General features: G+C 42.3%; 1 protein-coding gene across 2 annotated transcripts in view; it reads right to left on the reverse strand.

Moving 5' to 3' along the window:
* The window catches only part of plod2 (procollagen-lysine, 2-oxoglutarate 5-dioxygenase 2), a 36,273-nt gene extending 13,665 nt beyond the window's left edge, over nt 1–22,608 (reverse strand). For both annotated transcript variants that reach the window (XM_012815192.3, XM_012815191.3), the window contains exons 1-6: nt 22,221–22,608; nt 6,314–6,405; nt 5,928–6,064; nt 4,044–4,207; nt 409–521; nt 51–114 (exon numbers count right to left, since the gene is read on the reverse strand). In XM_012815192.3, the coding sequence (XP_012670646.1) occupies nt 51–114; nt 409–521; nt 4,044–4,207; nt 5,928–6,064; nt 6,314–6,405; nt 22,221–22,317 (667 nt within the window). In that variant the 5' untranslated portion in view covers nt 22,318–22,608. The remainder of the gene's footprint in view (nt 1–50; nt 115–408; nt 522–4,043; nt 4,208–5,927; nt 6,065–6,313; nt 6,406–22,220) is intronic.
* Nucleotides 22,609–23,233: the final 625 nt, after the last annotated feature.

Here is a 23,233-nt window from a genome sequence, read left to right on the forward strand (position 1 = left end):
CAACTGCTAACCAATTTTAAATACCTTTGACTTTTTATAACAATGCTCACCAATCGCTCCGTTTAAGTTCTGAAAAATCTGGCACTTGTGATCCAGGGTCATGTTCAGACTCCCCTAAGAGGCAAACGAAAGAGAGGGAAAGAGTGACAGAGAGAGAGTGACAGAGAGAGAGAGAGAGAGAGAGAGAGAGAGAGAGGGAAGAAATTCTCAGACCGTGTGTCCCCGAGTGACCAATGTGCTGTGTATTTTTAACCTGTTTGTTTGTTTTCTGAGGGTGTGATGTGTTTCCATGCATTTTATAAGTACATATGACGGGATTACAAGCTCGCTTGTAACTTTGCTGCTTGTAACTTTTTTTTTGCACGCAGCCATACCCGTCACCCCATCTGAACTTTGAATGCCTCTTACCCGCTGATGAGGGTCCACGTAAAGCTTGGTGTAGAAGAGCTGGTCATCATCGTTATCGTGCAGGTCCCACTGTTTAACGAGCCGGTTGATGTACGGGGCGTATCCAACGATTCCTGTGGAAGAAATCAGATGCTCTAAACACTTATGGCTCAATAAAGTCAAAGTATAGGGTACGAAAACCGAGTATGAAGAGTTGGGGCGCAAAGGGTACTATGGTCCTCCTATGTGTCAATTAAGGGGACTGTAAAAATGTTTGCAAGGCTAAATCAGGGCAGACTTAGCCTGGTTCAGTGCCAAGAACCTTCCACAAGAGTGAGACTTCTGGCAAGGCCTCCAGATAAACAAGCTACAAGTGATGGGCGGCACTGTGGTCCTGGCCGTCACACCGCAAGAGGGGGACAGGCGGGATTTCAGACCCCTTACGCTGAAGTCCCAGAGGCCCTTTAGCTAGATGTTGGCTCCTTCAAACTTCTGGGAAAACCTGTGTCCATTCCCTCTCTCTCCCCACACACACACACACACACACACACACACACACACACACACACACACACACACACACACACACACACACACACACACTCCCTCTAGGTCACTCTCCATTTCTCTTTTGCTCTTACTGCTCTCAATCGTTGTCATCTCCCTCCCTGAATCACACTGACCACAACAGAAAATTGCAGGGTTTGGCTATGTCACTGGTCTTTGTGCAGTTTTAGGTACCATCATTAAAATGCCCTCAGACACTGTAAACACAAGAAGAGGGACAAATACTGCACTTGTGAAAAAAGGACCAAAAGAAAGGAAAAGAATAGTGCTAGAAAAAAACATTTTCCAATTGTTTGGCAAGAGCGACGTGTTAACTTCTATTTGTTTTCCCTGTAAGGAGCCACAGAGACAAGGCTTCGCAAACATCACCCTCAATGCCAAACCTAATTACGAGCGACAAAGTCCTGCATAAGACTTGAACTACTAAATATTGCACACTGGCTGAACATAAACCAGACTTGAGTTTGAGTTTAATCACAACATATTGTCTCATTTCAAATTAAGACAATGAACGTCAAAGGCAATGACTTTCAACGCATGTGTGGTGATGTAGAAGAGAAACTGAAGCTTTCTGCACAGCTAACTGAATTAGAGAGCTCTTCAACTGAGGGCTACTCAATCATCAATGGGGGGAAAAAAGCCTCTGGGTGCTCAAATGAAGTAAACTGGGCTGATTTTACAACTAAAGCATTACTGCATTCATTTGGGTTTTACTGCAAGCTTTGATTTGGGCCCAAGACGTAATTTAAAAATATCTGAATTTAGAGCAGCATGTGGGAGTGTGTGTGTGTGTGTGTGTGTGTGTGTGTGTGTGTGTGGGCCTGAGAGGCTGCATGTCTGAACCACTCGAGGGCCATGACCAGTGAGCCATAAATCATTGGCTGTCCGCATTACTGAAAATATCCAGCTTGTGACTATTCGTGTTACAATAATAAACAAATCCACATCTTTTGTGGTCACCTCCATTCTACCAGACCTGAGTAAGCAGTGGCTGGAGATAACACAATCAAAAGACTTGGCCAATATGTGTGATTCAATAGCTTTTTTTTTTTACCATGGCATGGATTCTTTATGCTTGATAAATAACTAAATGCAGCTTATTGTGAAAGACTGCAACATGTGGTTTCAATACTGCTCTTCCCCTCCCCTCGTTTCTCGGGAGCAATTTATCTCATTTAGGCCTTCTAGGGAAACAGGACCAAGTTCATCACCGACTTCCCCACTGCTTTACTCCCTTGCTTTCCCGTCCTCCTACTTCCTGGAGACATAGAAGACAACTGTCCTCGCCCAAAGTTCAAGTGAAATTTCCAAGTGAGACGAATCAGCCACGAAACAGCCACCGCTGGGATTTGGACGCTCAAACCGACAATGCTGCGACCAACCTTCAATTTTGCGTGAACGGTTCGGGCACAGAAACCAAAACAAACATACATGTCAGGCTAACGACATCGATTCCTCAGCACCCTGACAGGTCTAACAGGAGTATGATTCACAAAGGCACAATTACAGATGCCAGGGTAGCAATTCTGCCTTTTTCAAAACAGTAGGCAACCAAACAAGCTATGTGATTTCCAAACACAAGTGACCACATATTGTTAATTGTCTCATCGATAAATAAACATAGCTCATAGTGGTGCAGCCCATTTGAAGCTGCATGAGTGCGGATCAACAGAGGGTGAAACGAGAAGAGAGGAGTTCAAAGCGGCCCACATAAATGAATGCGCTATTCACCTAATCCCCAAGACTTGAATGGACCAGTATATCCAAATGTCCTTCAGGAAATACCGCAACTATGTGACCGGCCAAGAGCAAACACATTCTTTATCTGCCGTTTTCTTTGGACTGGTGAAGATAATGAAATCCCCCTCTTTCTGGAGGCCCTGTATAATCATGTTGTTTACATTACTCTAAATTCTGCCTTGACCAAACAATGGCAGACAGCAGTATGGAGAAGGTAAACAATGACTGTGTTGACAGCTAAGGCTGGAGAGGGTCATGGCCTCCATGAGGTTGGCTGTGTGGTGGTGCTCTGATTGGGATGGATTTCTCCATACTCACTGTGGTTCAGCAAGGGAGAAGGAGTGAGGAGAAGTGTATCTGTATGATACGGAAGTGTGTGTGTGTCCACCGTGTATGTGTGTATGCATGCGTTAGTGTGTGTGTGTGTGTGTGTGTGTGTGTGTGTGTGTGTGTGTATGTATGTGTGGTTAGGGGCAGGTGGTGAGGGAGGACAAAGAAGGATAATGTTTGAGATTATTACTCTTGTGGGACTGATTCATCTGATACATTTCTCATGGGATGCATCTGTCAGCGTGCACACTTGTATGTATGAGAGTGTGTGTATGTGTGTGAATTATATATGCAAGTGTTGGAGGCATGGGTTAAATGTCAATTGCATAACATTTCCTGTATCCATAGGGAACACTGAGGTTCTGAAGTATCTGGGCTTCAGGGAATCACAAGATGGATCACTTGTGAGCTCATGCTAAAGGCAGCAGAATGTTCTAGCCCACACATCCAACCCAGGCCCCAGGACAGCAATGCTACAGTATGCTTGTATCAAAATAACAGCTTTTTAACATTGATTTGAGTCTCCAGAGCCTTCTGTAAGGCAGGCTCAAGCCAGGCTCACCCCGTAAACAGCATTACAGATGTATTCCATTCATGAGTCTCCTCTCAACATCTGCATTTAAGCAAACAGAAGCACAACATCAAGAACTGGACTCCAAGGATATCCGTCAATCAAAGCTGGTCAAAACGGCACGGAGCATGGAGAAGGAATGGAAAGAGGAAGATGCTTTTATTGCTTTTAGTGCTTTACTCTTTTCAAACAGGAATAATATTCTAATCATAGGGTTTCCTGTAACTGTGGGCAGTCAAAGAGAAAAAAATAATAGGTTAAACTAGGTCATGCAGTGTTGGTGGTCCTGGAAAATGATTTGAGACCATTTCAGCTGATTGGTGGTCAGTCAACAGCAGGACAATACAAACATTTTGGGCTCAACTATGGTGGCACATCATGGGGCATCTAAATAAATAAACACAACTTCCCATGATGCCCTAGCAGCCTGAGTACGAGTTCTACCCACCTCCAGAGTTGAGGAAGCGCTTCCCACTGCGAACAGACGGGTACTTCTCTGCGAGCCTCCTATCTGGCCAAATCAGGCCCTCGGCAGCAAACATGACCTTGTGATTGGCCTGCTGAAACTTCCTCAGAAGCTCTTCGGGGCTGCCGGCAAAAATGACATCATAGCTGTGGAGAGAGAGAGAGAGAGAGAGAGAGAGAGAGAGAGAGAGAGAGAGGGGTCAGAAAAAATACCATGAAAAGAAATTGCATGCTTTATCATCGTCGGCCTCTGCTTGAAACTTCCACATTGACTTTGACTCTTTAAAACCTTAGGATCATTACGCAAACTAAAAGGAATGCACAGGAATGCTGAACCACTCAACCTCTCACACCAGTTTACTTCATGTCTGCTGAAGATAAAGGGTGGAGAACATATCCAAATAACACAGAGCTGTTTCCCAACTCTCTCCATACAGCCAACCCTAGCCTCTGTAACAACAGAAACACAGACACAGGACCTTGAGGGCAGGCAGAGGTGCACTGTTCACAAATTACAAGCACCGTCAATATTCCTCAGCATGGGAGCTACCGCTAAAGTCATCAGTCCCAATCCAGGTGAGGTATATCTGCACATCTGGAGAGCACATGAAGTCGGTGCACATCTTGATGTACCCCTGTCTTTGGCTTGAAACAATGTCCCATCACCTAGTATAAGCCTATCAGAATCAATGGAAAACCCAGTGGTGAAGTGTTGTAGTGGTGGGTGCCAATTGTCTTCAGCTAGATAGCGATCTTCCCACAGCACACAGAGTGTATATTCACTTCGATGTGTGTTTAAGTGAGTTTCTGGGCGTTCACACGGCCCAACTATTCAGAAATGAATGTATGGGCGAAGTTTGTTATCGGTATAAAGTAAGCTTTGATCTGGAAGTCTTTAAAAATAACCATAAATAAAGTAGCAAACCTCCACCTCCACCTCCCCTTTACTTCTATGTGTAATTAGTGGCTTCAAGGTTCGTCTGAACCCTATAATAACAACTTGCTGTGAACGTGTGTATGGGAGGGCATCATTTATCACTTTCGTACATAAACAAAAAACAGCTTGTGCAGCAGCAGGTAAAAGAGCACTGTTTTGAGGACGTGGCTCATTTTACACTCTGATCGCGATAATTGACGGTTATTCTCTATTTAATGGATCGTCATGGCAGAAATGGGAGGTGTTCTACTTCACACCCTCATTATAAGTGGACGTTCTGCTATTTCATACGGTATAGAACTACAACATGGAGCCTTCATTATGTCTGATTAAGTTAATTGACCAAAACAATAACGTAATTTACAAGAGCCCATAGTTATCAGTGCATTACATCTGGAGAAATGCTTTAGATCTTTTTATTTTCGTTTGGCTGCCACATAAGCACTTACATGCAAACACATGCACCCACACTCTCATACTCACGCACATATAATGGAGCTTAAAAAAATCTCATGTGATGCTAATGAATTTTTACACAAAATGGCAATAAAAAAATCCACCTTTGCGCCAGGATTAGAAATTGGTTGACCTCCAGTGTCAATTGAGCAGTTTAAATGAACAGGTAGCTAAACCCCATATATAACCATTTTGGTCAGGGCAGAATGATATTTATAAAAGGGGCATTTGGTTTCCACAAAGAGTGAAAATGGAGCAAAAAAATAAACTGAAACCTCATTCTTAATTAGCTGAACCCCAAGGAATAGCCTTGGCCTGACATTATAGAGTACGGCTGCTGTGAATGGCCTGTGAATGCTGGCAGATGTGTGTTAGTCTGGGGAAAGTGAGCTTAAACAAATGACTGTAGAGGGACCGGTCTCCTCTTGCTTCTGACCCTCTGGGTCACATTTAATCATTGTGCAGCCACTGTACCTGTCCACTGACAAGACCACCAGGTCCTCTTGGTCTGCCAGGCCCTCCATGGCCTCCTTCAGTAGTCTGACTTTCTGCCCACCACCGATAGACCTGCCCACGTCTCCCCCCCTCCAGTCCTCTCCCATCCCCAGCACCTGTAACAACACAGAAAGCGAAAGTCAAATCCTCAGGCTCAAGGAGCATCTCCTTGGCCATTGCCAGAAACAGAGCAGTGGGGCATTATGTGACGGAGAGTTCATTCAAGCTAAACATACTGCAGATGGCTTCGTTTAACATTCTCCCTTGGTGATATAACTGATTGCTAGTAATTGGGTGGTTATTTCAGGACTAATGAGTGGATTGGAGGAGATATTTGTGGGGGCCAGAAGATTAGCTTGGCTTACCTTCACAGTATAGTTGAAATAGTTTGCTGACTGCATGAAGCGAAGAAAGCCATCAGTTTCTTGTGTGGCAACAGTAAGCACAAGTAATTTCTCTGCAGACATAAGAAAAAAAAGACAATCAGAAATGAAAACACATATCATGCCTGTCAAGATTCTCTGGGCCTCATTTACTAACAGGATTGCGGCCATTTCAGGTGTAAAATAGCGGGTAAAAACATAAAACCGTATTTACAAAGGAGGCGCACTTTAGATTACTGCTGCTGGGAGGGTATAAGGGAAAGTGGGTGTTGGTCGCAAAGAGATGGGAGGAGATGCGTAAAGTGCGCCTAATTATGTATTAGTAACAAAACAAGAGGTGTTTCAGCATGACATATCAGCTGCTTAATGAAAACCATGTGCCTGCGAGAAATTTGAAAAACACGAACATCAGAAATGTTATTTTTATATTAGTGCTGTCAAACGATTAAAATATTTAATCGCGATTAATCGCATTTATGTCATAGTTAACTCAAAATGAATCGCGATTAATCGCAAATTTGTATCTATTCTAAATGTCCCTTCGTTTATTTATTTTTTCCATAATTTAATTTTTATTTTAATGCCCTTATCAACATGGAAAAGTGGATTGGCTTGCTTTATGCAAATGTTTTATTTTATTGAAAACCAACATTGCCAAACAGGGCGGTACAAAATAAAATTATAAAGTGCACATTTCAGGTAAACAAGGACTCAGCCTATAGTGCAGTTAAACCATGGCTTAATATTTTCTTTTTTTCAAGTTTGCTGAGAACATAGCAGTCAGGCCTCTTATTTCAGAAACAATGAACCGTAACAGTTAGGTTACCAATAAAAGGTAAGCCTACTACTTCTTTGCTTTCAGCCAGCTGCCTGTTGACATTTTCAGACAACAGTGAAGATTGCTTCTTTTGCACAACACAACTTTTAAAAGTAAACTTTCTATTCAGAAGCTTTTTATCATCCATTTAGCCGTATTGCGCTCACCATTCACTCAAACCGTAACGTTAGCCTACTACACAGTTTGCGAGGCCAAAAAGAACGTTAATCTAAAAAAAAAAAAATAAAAAAAAATCGCGTTAATCTCGCGATAAAAAAATTAACGGCGTTAAAATGGGTTTGCGTTAACGCCGTTAATAACGCGTTAAACTGACAGCACTATTTTATATATTTAGCTGTTCGGCCACGCTTTACCCAGAATCGCCGCTCATTGCATGGTTTACTTTAAACTGTATTTTCACCCATAGTTCAAGCACACAGAGTACAGTGCTCGCCTTCTGTGCAGCAGTAACGCGTATCTATTCAGGAAAAGTACTTGTAATCGAAGTACACTAACTAAACTAAGTACATTGTAGAGATAGAGCAGCATATTTATTTCACCTTCCATGTTTATTTTGACGTTATAGCCTCTCGAGCGCAAGCTACCCCCAGTGCCATGCCAACCGAACGTCTGAAAACTTCAGTTGCCCCTGTCCACGCTACAACTCCAGTTTTCAAATGGATCTGCCTAGGGCAGCATTTTTGAAAAGCCTGGTTTTCAGTGTTCAGGAATATGCCGTTTTAAAATATAGGGGGTGTCATGTATTCCTACCAGACTATTTAACGGGATGCTATGGAGCAGTTAACCTGGCTATTAACTATCCTAGATATCTTTATCTTAGGGAACCATCTTAACAGTTTGCAGTTGCCTGTGTGTGATTACCTCATGTTAATATGTGTGAATATGAACTTGTGAACATAAACTCGTTAATATGAAGCTGCACAGGCACCCTGAGGGGTAACCATAGCAACCCCAAAACTCAATGTTTGCTGAAAAGTTTAATTTTCCAAAATCAGCTCACCAATAAAAGAGTCCTTTTTTTTTAATCAAATCTTTATTGATAATATAAAGGTAGAGATACAAAAAAAGCACAGGTTTTACATTTTAGATCAATACAAAAACATACACAAAACAGAAACAGGACAGTTATCCCCACCCCCCCACCCCTCCTCAGGGTTTTTGGAGGTATCATGAAGATTCTCCCATACTGTGTCCCAGCAAATCTCTTTCTCATCCTCAGAAGGTAGGTCCCTACACCATACACTTTCTACTGGTAAGGATGCATAAGATTCAGAGATAAATTTATAAAGTTTTGAAACCATCCCACGTGTCTGTCTTTGTACAGCAAATATTTTATGCAAAGGGTGTGTTAGGAGTGGTACACCCCAAGGGACACCATATGCCTTCATGGCAGATCTCAGTTGTAAATAAAAGAAAAATGATTTGCCGGGCAAACTGTATTCATCTTGCAGATCATTGAAAGCTCGTAGACCATTGTCATCATAAAAATCTTGAACATAAACTCCCCTATCCATCCACTGTGGAAAAGAAAAAGGTGCATTGCCAATAAGAAGAGAAAAATTATTGAATACAGGAGAATGCTTGTGCCATTTAAGATCGACCTTAGCGTGTTTCAAGACAGTGCGGCAGGTTATGAGTAAAAAAGACACCAGAGGACCTAAACTTTTTTTTAGCTTCTTTAGATGGTATATTGGAGTACGTCAGGTCTTGTAGTCTATGAGGTTGTGACAAATTCTCCTCAATTGGTCTCCAGGAGACAGATGCATTAGGATTAAACCATGCAGACAGGGGGCGAAGAACAAAAGACCAAAAATACGTTTTAAAGTTAGGTAAAGCTAATCCTCCTTGTGTCCTGTCTCGTTGAAGGGTTTTTAATTTCAAACGTGGTCTCTTCCCATTCCATACAAATTTAGATGTGAGTAAATCCAATTTTTCCTAATACATCTTTGGGGGTGCAAGAGGAACCATAGAGGAGTAAAAGTTAATGCGAGGAAGTACATCCATTTTTATTATTGATATGCGCGCTTGAAGGGAGTTTGGGAGTTTAGACCAGCGTTCAAGATCTTTCTCAATTTTATCATATAAGCCTTGGTAGTTCCGTGATGCAATGAGAGATGTAGAAGGGAATATGTCCACACCAAGGTACCTAAACTGCCTTACTATTGGAATGTAGGATGGGAGAGGCGTGAGTGATGGGGCTGAATTTAAGTGCATTAATGATGATTTAGTCCAATTGATTGTATAACCAGATAAAGAGCTGAATAACTCAAAGGTGGATAATAAATGTGGAATTGAGGACCCTGCATCGTTGACATAGAGTAAGATATCATCAGCATATAATGAAATCCTGTGTTCGGTATAATAAAAGACAGTCTTGAATTCAAAGTGATCACAACTTTTAATGTGAAATATTTATGAGTTTCTATATTTACCCGGGTTAGTTTGCTGTAACCTCGTGAACCAAAACCTCATGGATTTCTCTTTCTTCCTTATTTTAGCGGAGCGCTAAATAACACAAATGGGCGGTGTTAGGCGCAGATGACGCGGCGAGGTTCTTGTCTTGATAAATAGGATGCAAAATACCGTGCACTATATGCGGTTTGGAAAAGGCGCTGATTGCGCTGCGGTCGCAATGTTAGTAAATGAGGCCCTCTGGGCTGCCAATGAAACCTACAAACAGTCCTTACCAAATACATAAATGGATACAGGATTATTCTCTTGAGCACAAGAAACCAGACAAATGTTCTAACCAAACTCCTGGCTCCATTTCCAAGAGGCACTCCACCAAAATGTATATATGCTGTTTTTTCACTTCTGAAGTAGAGGGTGTACAGTTACTCCAAACCAGACCACAACCGAACCTCAGACCTATGTAAACACGTCGAGAACTGGTTTCTACTCCAGAACACAGGAACATAAAGGAACATCTCAGGTTTCCGCAACATTTCCGCTAGGATCTGGAGGGGACGGGAGACCAAAGGGAAGTGGGCACCACAGCCTCGTGAGAAAACACATTCAAAGGCCAAGGATGTGATCAGGACCAGGTTTGGCCTGATCGTAAATCATCCTTGAGAACCTGCTGGGGAACAGTCCCAGAGAAATCTTAAGAAAACAGCAATGTGGAGATTGGGAGCTCAGGGTTGTGTACACCATGCATCACAGGTAACGCTATCCAGAAAGGAGCGTCTTTGGAGTGTGTTGGCAGAAAACCACCAGAGAGGGGTGGAGGAGAAAGAGCTGGGTTGGGAGGAGGAAGAAAAAGAGCTGCTTCACTTGGTGAGGAAATAAAAGAAACATGGATAGAAGAAAAACATGTAGCCTACTTGTACTATAGTATATGGTATAGTATATTATGTAAACAGTACTATATGAGTAGTCCTATACTACTAGTAGTACAGTATGATGTATACAGTAGAGTATGAGTATCGTAACGGCACCTATTAACGCCCGAAACCTATTAACAGCCTCACGCGGGTACATGTTACTTAATATTGATTTCTGTATCAACCAGGATAACAGATTTTAAACACCATACGCTCCTACCCAAAAGGGGTATTTAACTTGTATGTGTGCAAAAAATTGCAGTTGTACAGCGTTATTTAGTGTACTAGACCGATTTATTTCTGTGTACAAACCCTCATGGAACGAACTGAACTAATTTGATTTTGCGACGAGAATTTGTGAGGGTCATACAGTTTTCCATACACATATATACAGAAAGGCTTTTAATGGGTACCACCTCCTGTATCAGCTAATTGTGCGTGTCGGTCTACACAACGGAAAAAAACTGAAGTTCAAATCCAAACAAGTTACCAGTCCTAATCTAGACACCCACCTCTAGTCCTAATCTAGACACCCACCTCTAGTCCTAATCTAGACACCCACCTCTGCATTTATTTCGATCTATAAATGTTTTTAACTGTTTGTCACTTTTTTTAATAGCTGGGGCGTCTCTATTCTGTGCTAAAAAAAAACCTTCTGATTCAAATATGACCAGTGAAAAACTATATGATCTCTCCTGACTTAACCTTCACACCAGATATCATCCAGGGATGTTGACACTCATTAGAAAACCAAGGGAAGACCAAAAGGGAAGCTGGAATAGTCAATATTTCTGCCGTGCCCCGTTTTTTTGTGTTCCTTCTTTGATCACTAACAGGAAAATGTGATTTCACTTTCAACGACAATAAATCACTTCTGCAGGCAGGGAGAGAGGGAACGGATATCCCAGCTGAAGCCTGGGCCATTTCCGAGAGCTGAGGAGTCATAAAGAATGACAGCACAGCTATTTAAGGAGGGGGAGATAAATAAGCCAGCAGTGATAAAAAAAAAAACTGTCCCTCCAGGATTTTGTTATCTTGCAAATTCAATGGTTTACAGGGTTGCAATTTTTTCTAATCAAAAAAAAAAAAAAAACCACAGTCATGGACTTTCTGCATTATTTATTATTTATTGACCTCAAAATGAACGTAATGTTAACCACCACAGCCAACTGGTCGCAACAATCAAAACAAACACTCACAAGAGCCTGATTTTACAAAAAAATTCAAAATCACCTCAGCATTTTTTGAGAATTCAAAAACTTTTGGCCGCAGTCACTTTTGGCCGCAACAATCAAAACAAACCCTTGCAAGATCCTGTAGGGACTGAAAAGTGTAACAATTGAATGCAGACTCTCCCCATCACCAATTCATACCGATTATGACTTCTCAAGACATGAGTCAGATGGCTGACACCCAATACATCTGCCTGTCTGGTCAATAGGAAAATGGATTTGTTCAGCTTTGGTGGGGGAGTCATTTCACAGCTCTGCCAGCTTTCTAGGAAGGAATAACACAAGCTGATTTTGGGTTGATAAATTATTGCCCAACAAATTAAATAAGAAAGATCACTGGCATCATTATTCTTATCATGGCAAATATGCAATCTTTTTTAATGTGTTATTATATGCTGGGGGATTTTAGTATTGGAGTCATAAATTTTACAAGAGGGAGGTCAAGCCAAGGCTGTAAGAGTACTTTATCTCGTCGTACAGAGAACGGGGTTGTTGAGTGGGGAGTTCTCCAATGGGGGAATGTTTTGAGCGAAGCCAGACACAGGGCGTTCGTGACTCAGGGTTCAGGGTTCCGGTGGGACACTTCTAATGAAAAGAGCCTTTGCCTCCCATTTCCACCCGAAAGTCAGCCCCACCGCCTGTCTGCATTGCTTGGCCATTCGCTCACGCCAGTCTTTTTTTCTCCGACACAGGCTTCTGGCGTGCCTGCCTGCCTGCTCCTGTAAAACGTACATGATTCTATCACGGGCCATATAAGGACTCCATCTTGCCTCATAACCAGGCCACTGGGATGGCAGCCGACCATGAGTTAGCGGGAATCTGAATGGAAAAGACTCGAGTCATACACGCAGAGCAGAGCGCTTTACTGGGCCAGGTGGAGACTGAGACGTGACTGTTGAGGTGTGATCATGTAATGACCTCACAAACAGCCCTTCCTCTGGGGGGGGGGGGGGGCACAATCAGGCAGGCTACAGAAAGAGTACAGTGCAGAGCAGTAAACAAAAAAAAACAAAAGGGCTGAAAGGGCTGTGTGTGTGTGTGTGTGTGTGTGTGTGTGTGTGTGTGTGTGTGTGTGAGGAGGGTGTGTGTGTGGGGGGGGGGGGGGCTGAGGAGGGGGACTTAGCTGACATCTGTGGAGCTCATTTGTAACTCTCACTGTGAAGCAGCTGTGTTCAACAAAACATACGGGGCAGTCATGCTACAGCAGTCTTCCCTCAAACATGCTTATATACTGATACCACCTTTACTACATTATGTCAGTGACAGTTTCATAAATATTGCCTGAGGTACTCAAAACTGATTTTGTCTGGAATTCTTTTGATGTAAAGAATATGAGGCAGCCAAAGGGAACATGGAACTTAAACTCACACTGGAGTTAATTTCTCAAAGACTGTTAAAGATTATTTCCTGTCTGGCATTAGGGCAGAATTCAAGCTCTGAGCTCATTTTGATCATATCCCCACTATTTCCGATTCGATGCCAAATTATTACAACCTAAATTTGGAAAAAGTGAATCTTATTTTTTGAGGAGTTTATCTGAAATTCATACTGTGAAAATACTGGTATACAACAAAAACATTCTTACTAACTTTTCTAAATGGGTACAGGACATATCTAGTATATTACACTTAAGAAAGTTCTTTCTGTGTACTTTCCAAATCAGGGAAAGTACTTTCATATATGTGCCATCACCGCATGTACTGACTACCATGAAAACAACAACAATGCCAAAAGTCCAAGGATTCTAAATATTGTACTTTTCAAAACAATAATTAAACAGTTTTGTTCAACATGTTCAAAAACATCTGGATATAGCCCTTTATTGCCTCAGTACTGGTGTCCCATATTGGGTGTTCTGATACCTTATTTTTTAATGTAATATTTGTACCATCTCTATGTGGCATGCTGTACTCTTGGTTGAGCCATCAGAGGAATCTGCCTGCTATTAGTTTTGACAGGCTGAATTGAGGAAAACCACAGGAAAGAAACTCAAAGCAGAAAGGTTACAGGCCACCCTACATGGTTTGTCCTCTTCTTCTTGCCAGAGGCAAACTGCCGGTTTGCCAGCCATCGCTCAGTGGAGCTGAGGAGGGCCTGTGTCTCATTGTCTAGCAAGGCACTGTAAGATTGCATCAACTCCCTACATCAGGAATTCCAGGAATGCCAAAGTAAGTGCAGCAAGTCTCCGAGAGCCCCTGGAGACAAATGTTGTCCACACGGCTCGTGAAAAAGACGACAAATTACTCCTGACCTCTGCGTGACCCGACCCCTTGCACCTCTCCTGTCGTAAACAAACAAAGCAACTGAGCTCATGCCAACATGCGCTGCAGCCTGGCAAGTTCACAGCAGAACTTCCCCCAATTTAAATTTCACCTTCAGTTCAGCAATTAAATGGAGACACTTTTTAATTCCCACATCACACAGAACACATGATTCGTTGATCTTTGGTTACTGCCCGTACTTAACTGCAAGGATTTTCCAGGATTTACAAGTGAATACTTGCCAGAATAACATGTTCCACAGCAGGGAGGATTTTTCCAAAGCGGTTCTAGCAGGGCCACTGCACCAGGGCATGACGAGTGTTGTGTGACCAACAACGAATGCTAAGATGACCCTAACCCTAACCCTAAGATGACCCTTTAAACCATCAACAGATGTTTTTTTTCTGTTTCAACAATCCAGGTTCCAAAATGTTTACGGTTGGGAAACAAGCCACATTTTGTTGTCAGGACATTCACAGCCAAATTCATTTTCCTTCCTAACCCTCCCCTGTCTCCACCAGGCCTGTATTTACTGATGTAGAAATGTTGTGAACCGCAGCATGACTTTTTCTCATAGTTTTTATGAGTCAGGCAACAGAAGAATCTCCAGGAGGAAAAAAGTGTTATTTGTGTCCTATGCTCTGTTTCTATTCTATTCTATTTTCATGTTTGTGTTTTGTTTGTGTTTTTTTTGGGGGAGGGGGCACTGAATTTGCCAAGGCATGAGGAGATATGACATGAGTCGGCAGAGTGAAGTCTCAAATTTGGATGGAAGGACACAAATAAGCCATAATTTCCAAGGGCCTTTCCTCTAATTAGATATTAATATGCTCTAACTTGTGGTCCGTGATGCATGATGACTTTCCCATGCTCCATATGTGAGGCAATTACTGGCTCTATAGCCAAAACGTGTTTACAAGAGTCCATATCCTGGGGGGGCATGTTCCATGTGCTGATGGAGTCCACAGACAGTTCTAGAATTATTTTCATTTGTCTCAAATGTTGCCCCTCAGAATTACTGAAAATTCTACAAAATTATCACGTTCACATTCAAGCATGTGAACATCTAACTTGCATATGGTACCGTTCAGAGAAAAAAAGAAAGGGAGAGTGAGAGCCTGAACATTGGACAGCTGCAATTTTGGAGGATGAGCGTCTAGTCACTGCAAACAGAAGAGGAGAGTGCTTGACATCCTCCTGCCAACAGCCCCAGAGGCCAGAGGAATGCAGCTCCAACGTTCCTAATGTTAATCTGATGGGAGAAAGCCTGCGTTTGCTTTCCCTGTGACACAAAGAATCCGATCACTTCGGCAGACATGAGCGAGACCTTAACGTGTAAGTGCTATGACTCACAGTCTAGACTTCTGTTTCCTGTCCTAGTGAAAGTGAGAAAAGTAAAGCCCCCCTATGTCCTCTTCTCTGCCATCAGCAGAATTGATGGCCTACAGTACAGATTTTTTGTCCCTCAAGTCTATTGTGTCTTGGCTCAGGGCACCTTGGCAAACCCCAAAAAGATTTACAGAGAGATTCTTCTTAAATTTCTGCTCTCTGCTCTCCTTCGTCTTGGCCTCTGTTCTGCCTGTGTGGATGGCCAAGGCAGCTTGCTCCATTCTGAAAGGGGAACTCCAACACTGACATGGAAGCACTCAGCCAAGAATTTTTTTCTTCTTCCTAGTCTTCGCGTCTGTGCCAAGTGGCAGGTGAATTTCCGTCTACTTCACAAATTATGCCTCCTTAGAGCAGCATATGGAAGTTGGAGAGGGGGGAGATCGACATGTGGTGGTGTAGGTGACATTTATGGTCCACCTGTTGCCATTCATCCTGGGACACAGCCGCTGACACTAACAAGACCTGTGTCAGATTTACAATGTGTTTGTGTTGCTTTTCTGAAATTTCATCTGTCTCAGAGTAAAGCAACCCATGTACTAGAGCCTGTCCCCACAGCTACGAAAAGTTGTAATTCAAAATGAAATAAGGAGGCACAGCAGGGGCTGCCGAAGGGGGATGACTATTCTGTATAGACGCGACTTACCAGCACTATTCTACTGATGGTGGTCTCATAAATCAGGCCTGTAAAGCCTGCTATGGCATAAGATCAACTCTGGCACAGAGGGCTGTTTGTTGGAGAATGGCTCTCTCCATCTGTCCAGTGCCAACTAGGCTTTCCCTTTAGCCCCTTCATCAGACGTGCCAGAGAAGACTGATCTGGGACCAGTTCATAAAGCATAACACCTAAACAGTTACCTCCGTCTGGCATGGGACTATATGGGAGAACTTTTGCCGTAATGAACTTAAATTACACCCATAAATAAAATCCCACAATGATAATAAGATCATTAGGACACACCACAACTCCATGTGGCTAGTCGAATTATCCTATTTAGACCATGATGTAAGAATCTTACTCACACATACAGACATACCCACACTGGCTAGGATCCTTCTAATGAGTTTTGAGTTGACCTGGTTTAATGCCCTCTTCTAGAGTTGTGTCAATGACTGAGCAGCTTCATTCATTTCCAATTGGTGTCGCAGCTTAGGAAACAGAACAGGCCTGGAAAACACCTTTACAACATGCTCTCCGCTCCTTTCCCTATATGGGCATGCATGCTTAACGCCAACCGACGACTCTCTTTTTGCCTACCCCACAAACACAAAAAAGGATGCCAGTCTGGAGCACACCCCACCATTACAACGAGAGGCAAACAAGCTTGCAACCTCGCAGCCTTAAAATGGGAAGAATTTTAATGTAACCACAAGGCAGCTCTGGCACACGAATGACAGGCACAGTACCTGTGAGCCTGGAAAGTAGACGAACGCACAGACATTCCTTCTCACCTAACAAACACCCCAGTCTCCTACCAAGGTGAGTGAGTGGCCCATGTGTTTCCACTGCCTACGCTAAAACCCTCACTTTGAGGTCTGGGTGCTGAACTAACCTAGGAGCGGACAAAACAGATGGCAGGATGGCAATCGTTAGTCAGACATTATTTCAGCTGTCACGGCAAAAAATAGAATTCTGTTTCTTGCGGCCCACAGCGCTCCCATGATGGGTAAAACACACACACACACACACACACACACCGTCTGATCCGGGGAAGCTTGTAGCACATCCGCGGCAGGGCCCAGGGGCCTCAGATTACATGTCTGCGTCGCAGCCATAGACCTCAGCCTCGGAGCACTGCATGACATCATCGGCATTTGTCCAGGCTGTAACTTATGAGCCTCACTCTGCAAACGCTGGAGTTGGGTTAGCACACTCCCGTGTGCCCTTTTATTTACTTTTCCCATAGTGGAAAAACAATCAACCGGGGTTAAAACGAGAAACTATACGGGTAATAAGGTGATGTCACACACCCATTCAGAGAGCTAATGATAGCAATTATTGTGGTCACTTCCTGCGGTAGACAGGCCGGTCTGTTGCCATAGAGCATAGAATGGAGCGTTTGAGGGAAGAATGGCTAAAATACAGCAGGAGCGCCAGACAGTATGCAGTCCTATTTCCTCCACAGTGTGAGGAGCCCATAAAGAGATGGAGCCTGGAGGGGATAGTGTGGTCTTTAAGGCGCTGAGAAAACTTTTAGATATTCTATCATAAACTGAGCGAATCGATTGTTGGTGCATTATTAAACTTGCCATTTTGATTGTTTAACAGAATGGCCGATGTTTGACACTGTCCGATAACTTACATAGCTACGCTAAATGTGTAGCAGGTTCAATACATCTAAAAAGAAAAACAATTCAAAGACATTAAGAGACTTTGTGTCAAGGCATTCAGGATTATACAGGGCAACTTCTTTTTAGTCACAGACAGACAGAGAGGAAGAGAGAGAGGCGGATGAGTGAGAAAGAGAGCTTAATTCAGCTAAACAGCTCAATATATATAACAAAATTGATTGAGGTGTCAAGAAAACCTGCCAAAATGGCATAATTATTACTGCAGTTAAAAATCATGTTGACTAATTCAATATTTACAGTATGATCCAATTATCACTTGAACCAGATTAATAGCTTTTGGCATTTGTATGTATTCAAAAGAGCTGACTGAAAACTGCTGGTTGACTCATTAATCTGTGGTTGCCTTTAGGCACCGTGTGCTTCATGTCAAGAATAAAACTTAGTGGTTCTATTTATCTATTGTGTAAACTACTGAAACACCCCCAAAGCAAAAGCTCAATATTTTCTTACAACTGAAGAGTTATTTATGGGGTTTTTTCTGCACACAGATAGATGAACACAAAGAAAGAAAGAAAGAAAGAAGAGTGGAGAAGAGAAAGAGAAGTGAAAAAACATGTCACTGTCGTGCAATACAACAAGCTCAACCTTGCCATTGGGTCTATGTGGCCAAACTTGAAAAAGAGAATCTACAAAAACCCAAATCAGCTCGTTAGTGTGCCACTCACAGATACTCAGCGGTTTATGGAAAACACAAAAACAAAACAGGAAAACAGGACCATAGCCTATCACATGTGTTTACAGGAAGCAGGCCATTTCATCAAGGGCATGGTGGCATGCCAGCCTGCTCCAGAGGACCAATTACAGGTTTGGCCAGCCAAGCCAGATTGTTAGCACGGATGAAAAGCTTATAATCCATCGCTGCTCTCCCATATAGACATACAATTTATTGTCACATAGCCCTCCTGAATGTCAGACCATGACCAAAATCTATAGTACATATTTCATATTTAGCGGTGGAGAAGACTGCCCAAACCATTGGTGGCCAAGGGCTAAGGAATGGCCTCTTTCTTTGTGTGTGTGTGTGTGTGTGTGTGTGTGTGTGTTTGTGTGCGTGTGAGAGTTTGTGTATGAAAATAAGGGAGTATCCAGAGCTAAAAGGCAGGGCAAGGCCTCTCAGCCGCAAGCATTTGTGAGGAGAGAAGTTCCAGATCCGTCGGCAGCCGAGCTCCAGGATGCTTATTTAAACAAGCTCCCTCCATATAACACAGCAACATGCTGACCAGTTTTAAGAGCTGTCATGATGTAATTCGCCAGTGCCAGTAAAATGCCTTCCACGTAGACTGGTAGTACCAACCAGGCGTCATCTCACAGCAGTGTCTGCTAATAACTATGGCATAATTACTATGGATTAACACAAGTACAAGCACACAGTCTCACACACACACACACACACACACACACACACACACACACACACACACACACACACACACACACACACACACACACACACACACACACACACACACACACACACACACACACACACACACACACACACACACACACACACACACACACACACAGTCACGCCATGTTCCTTAGTAATTAAAACAATCACCTTTTAAACTACTGCGGCATGCTGCTTTAAGGCCTGCCGTGTTATCAAGTGATTTTTTAAACTTCCGGCAATGAGTGAGTGTGTGAGAGACGAGAGAACGTTCTTCTGAGCACATTGGCCTCTGATCGGCCCCAAAGCATGCTGGGAGTATTCAACATTTCACTGATTCTTAAAAGATTATCCCAAAAACTGGGAATCCAAACAAATTGGGGAAAAACATAACAGATGACAAAATGATCTTGGCACACCATTACAATGTTGCTTACGAAACCAGTAGCTAAAAGGTTTATGCTGAAATAAAGCCAAATTCTCACAAAAAAGGACACACTGCTGAACAGGACATCAGATAACAACATGAAGTCCATTGTTTACTTCAATCAACTCTGCAAATAGCAATGTGACCCCCCGGTAATTGTATTTCTTACAGGTAAGGCAGTGCTGATGAGCTGTCATCTCTTTCAATCAAACCTGGCTGGCATAAGGTCAGAATTCTGTTTGCTAGAAGCCACTGACTGCCAAACATAAATGTAACAGGAAAGAGCAAATATGCACATTTTGTGAGGGCTGATTGCAGTGTGTTGCACCACTAAGAGCTGGGTAGCATACGATCTTACTAGCAAATACAGACTGCACTTTCAACACAAAATGAATTACGAAGTGAAAAATCCATGATGTAACCAACACCTGGACAATGACCTATGTAGATAATAGAGAAATAAAAGACTTTTTGAATTATATAAAACACATGTGGTGTTCAAAACACTCATTAAGTCATACCAAAGGTGGTTGGTGCTCATGTTGACTTGATAGCTAAGGCATTTTCTAATAAAGATATGTTTAAAATGGCTTTTATTACTAGGATATGGTAATGAGCATATATTTTTTTCCGGGGATGTATTGTTGTAATCATCATTGTGAGTGCAATATTTTTAAATTCAATTCATTTAAAATTGAATAACAAAGGATATGAGAGACGTGACGAAGTCGACTGAATTCACAAATAATCAGAATGCCGAAAAACACAACTCTGTGGTGGCTATATTTCTGTGGCCCTTGGGAGCAAAAGAATTTGGCTTGATATGTCACCAAGCCCTCTGAAGCTAAGCAGCCATGCACTTAACATACAGAGTGAGCTTTCTTGCTGTTATACAGCCATGCACTAAACATACAGAGTGAGCTTTCTTGCTATTATACAGCCATGCACTTAACATACAGAGTGAGCTTTCTTGCTATTATACAGCCATGCACTAAACATACAGAGTGAGCTTTCTTGCTATTATACAGCCCTCCATTCTAAGCATCGTATTCACGCCACTTCTTCAAGAAAGCACATACAGACGGAGTGTTTTTGCCGCCACACAAAAAAAGGCCTGATCCTCGAAAGCAGACCTATAGGGTCCATATGTTTTCACTCAGCTTCTGGCACCAGCGTTATATTGGTTGTGGTCTACTTAAATGATTTTGAGAGTTAATGAGAAAGCAATTTTAGTGACACTCGCCACTTTACTGAGGTAGGGATTATTCAAACAAGGGCTGTAAAGTTCTAACCCTCAAAGAGGATTTGCAGGCATCTCTATAAATGGCTTGCTGAAAGAGAAAACGTTAAACTTGGTTCACACTTCACCACTGCTACCTTACATTCGTAGGTCCTATTTGTTCCAGTTTTACTGGTTGGGTTTTCTATAAGACTACCAAGCACACATATGTATTGACCCGATACATGCATACACTACACATCATCTTATCAATCATCCGTCATGGCAGGTCAAGGAAACAGCTACACATCCAATCTTATTTCGATTGTATCAACACACCACATGTATGTATGCTTTCTTGAACTCATTGGTCTGCCAAACAGTTTTTTTTAAGGCAAGATAATGCAATTTTTAAAAAAACGATAAGATATTTTAATAAGCTTACCATTTAACATGAGTACTGACCACAACTTCTAAAAATGGATAATAATGTGTTTTACGTTCACACCCAAAAGTCATTTGTAGTCCACACAGCAGTTTAAATCCAAATACCAGGCCTACGCATCCTAAAGTTATCACTTCAGTTGCTGAAGAAACTTCGAGGTGGTGTAGTGTTTGTTGTAAATTGTTCAGTTTTCTGCGCAGTTATAGCCTACATCTTAGTGCGCCGATTCTTTCAGAAGATCTACCTGACATGCTTGCTTTATACACTTAGATGAGAAATTCAAAGCAAATGTTAAATAGTCTGTGGATTGTGCGAAAACCGCGGTCTTTTTTTCTTACGAGTCAGAAAGAACTAGGCATGAGACTATAGCGCAACCGTGTAATTTTGACATCACCGTGTTCCACTTCGCAGACGTCTCATTTTCCCACACACCATGAGCCCGTGAGAGAGTGAGTGAACCCGCATGTCCTCAGACGCAAGTTTTTGAGACATATCCAGACACTCGATTACTTTAAACAGTCCACATAAACCTACTTTTCCTTATACATAGAACTTACATAGAACGGTCACATCTGTTGCACCTAGTGTTGTGCAAAGGCTAAAAAATTACCCGCCACTGATCTTTGTTTAACTTTTTCCCAAAAAGTAGATTTTTTTTCTCAACTTGAAATTTGATTATTTTTCCTAGAGTGACCCAGATATTCACTAAGTTTGTGATGAATGACAAATTCTTGCTTCAAACAAAAATGGATTTGGGGTTTAAAATTCAATTTAGCTGCTTTGTTTTAGGGGTTTAGTGAAGACAGGTAATTTTTTTACCCTTAGGACAAGGGGAGTATACAGATTGTTAAGACAACATAAGGGTTAACTAGTAACAGCATTCCAGGCTTTATCAAAGGCTTATCATTAATCTACCAGACCACAACAAATAATTCGAAAAGTTTTGAATAATTACAATGACCCCTGACACATATAGTGTCAAGGGTTGAGTGACCACCAATCAAATAAGTCTTTACCTGTAGGAATTGATACTTGATTCGTGTCGAAGCCATGAACGTTATAAATTAAAAGAATAAGTAAACAAATGAAGTGAAGTCTCCGGGGGTACTCCATCGTCGCCCTCACTGTTTCGTACGCTTCCTGGGCAGAAGTCGGGGTGTAAAGGGACCAAGCCACAGTGTGTGTTTGTCCCTCGTTCGGTAGTGGTCAGTGGACACTTTGTTCGTACACCCTCAGGGTTGAAGGCTCTCGCGATAATTAAATAATGACGAAAGAAACTTTATGCCAACTTCCCCTGAGAAAACTCTGGTCCTAGAAAGTAAGAGGAAGCGACACAATCGTCCAAGCACGAGCTCTGGAGAATTGACTGCAGTTGATACGGTTATAGCCTACTGAGAGGGCAGCAGGCAAAAGGCGTGGTTCCTCAATTGTAAGTGTAGCCACTTGCCACTTTCCTGCCGGAGGAATGAAAACCAGTGAAGATAACGGTGGGATGCAGGCTGCTGCTGCTTAGGGAGGGTGGCGGCGGTGCACGCTCTGTAAGTGTGATTGAACAAGCACAGCTGTGTTTGACAAACCCCCACTACCCAAACCCACTCCACCCATCCTCTCCCCCTCACAAGTTCCTTCACATATCATGATGTTTGTGTGGTCAGCGGGGATTGCTCGAATGTCGTTGTTTCTTAGCCAACGAGAGCGCTGGGATGAAAACGGAAACAATATGCCAGGTTAATGAATTGGTTACAAAGTTAAAAAAAAACTTGAAACAACCAAAAACCCAGTGAATTTGAATAAAATAAAACTAAACTACACATCCCGTCCCTTAAAATTCTTAGTACCATTGAAGCAGTTCGTTTAAAGTGTCGTGATAAAACTCATCTTTTGCTGAAAGAATAATTGAGATAACCACTTATCCAGAGTAGTCATTGTAAAAGATGTGAGGAAAAGGGGATGATTAAAAAGACAATGTGTTAAAGGTATACTGGAATGAATGAATGAATGAATAAGCTTCCATTCATTTTCCCTCAAT

This window comes from Clupea harengus, chromosome 17, assembly GCF_900700415.2.
Source record: "Clupea harengus chromosome 17, Ch_v2.0.2, whole genome shotgun sequence".
NCBI lineage: Eukaryota > Metazoa > Chordata > Actinopteri > Clupeiformes > Clupeidae > Clupea > Clupea harengus.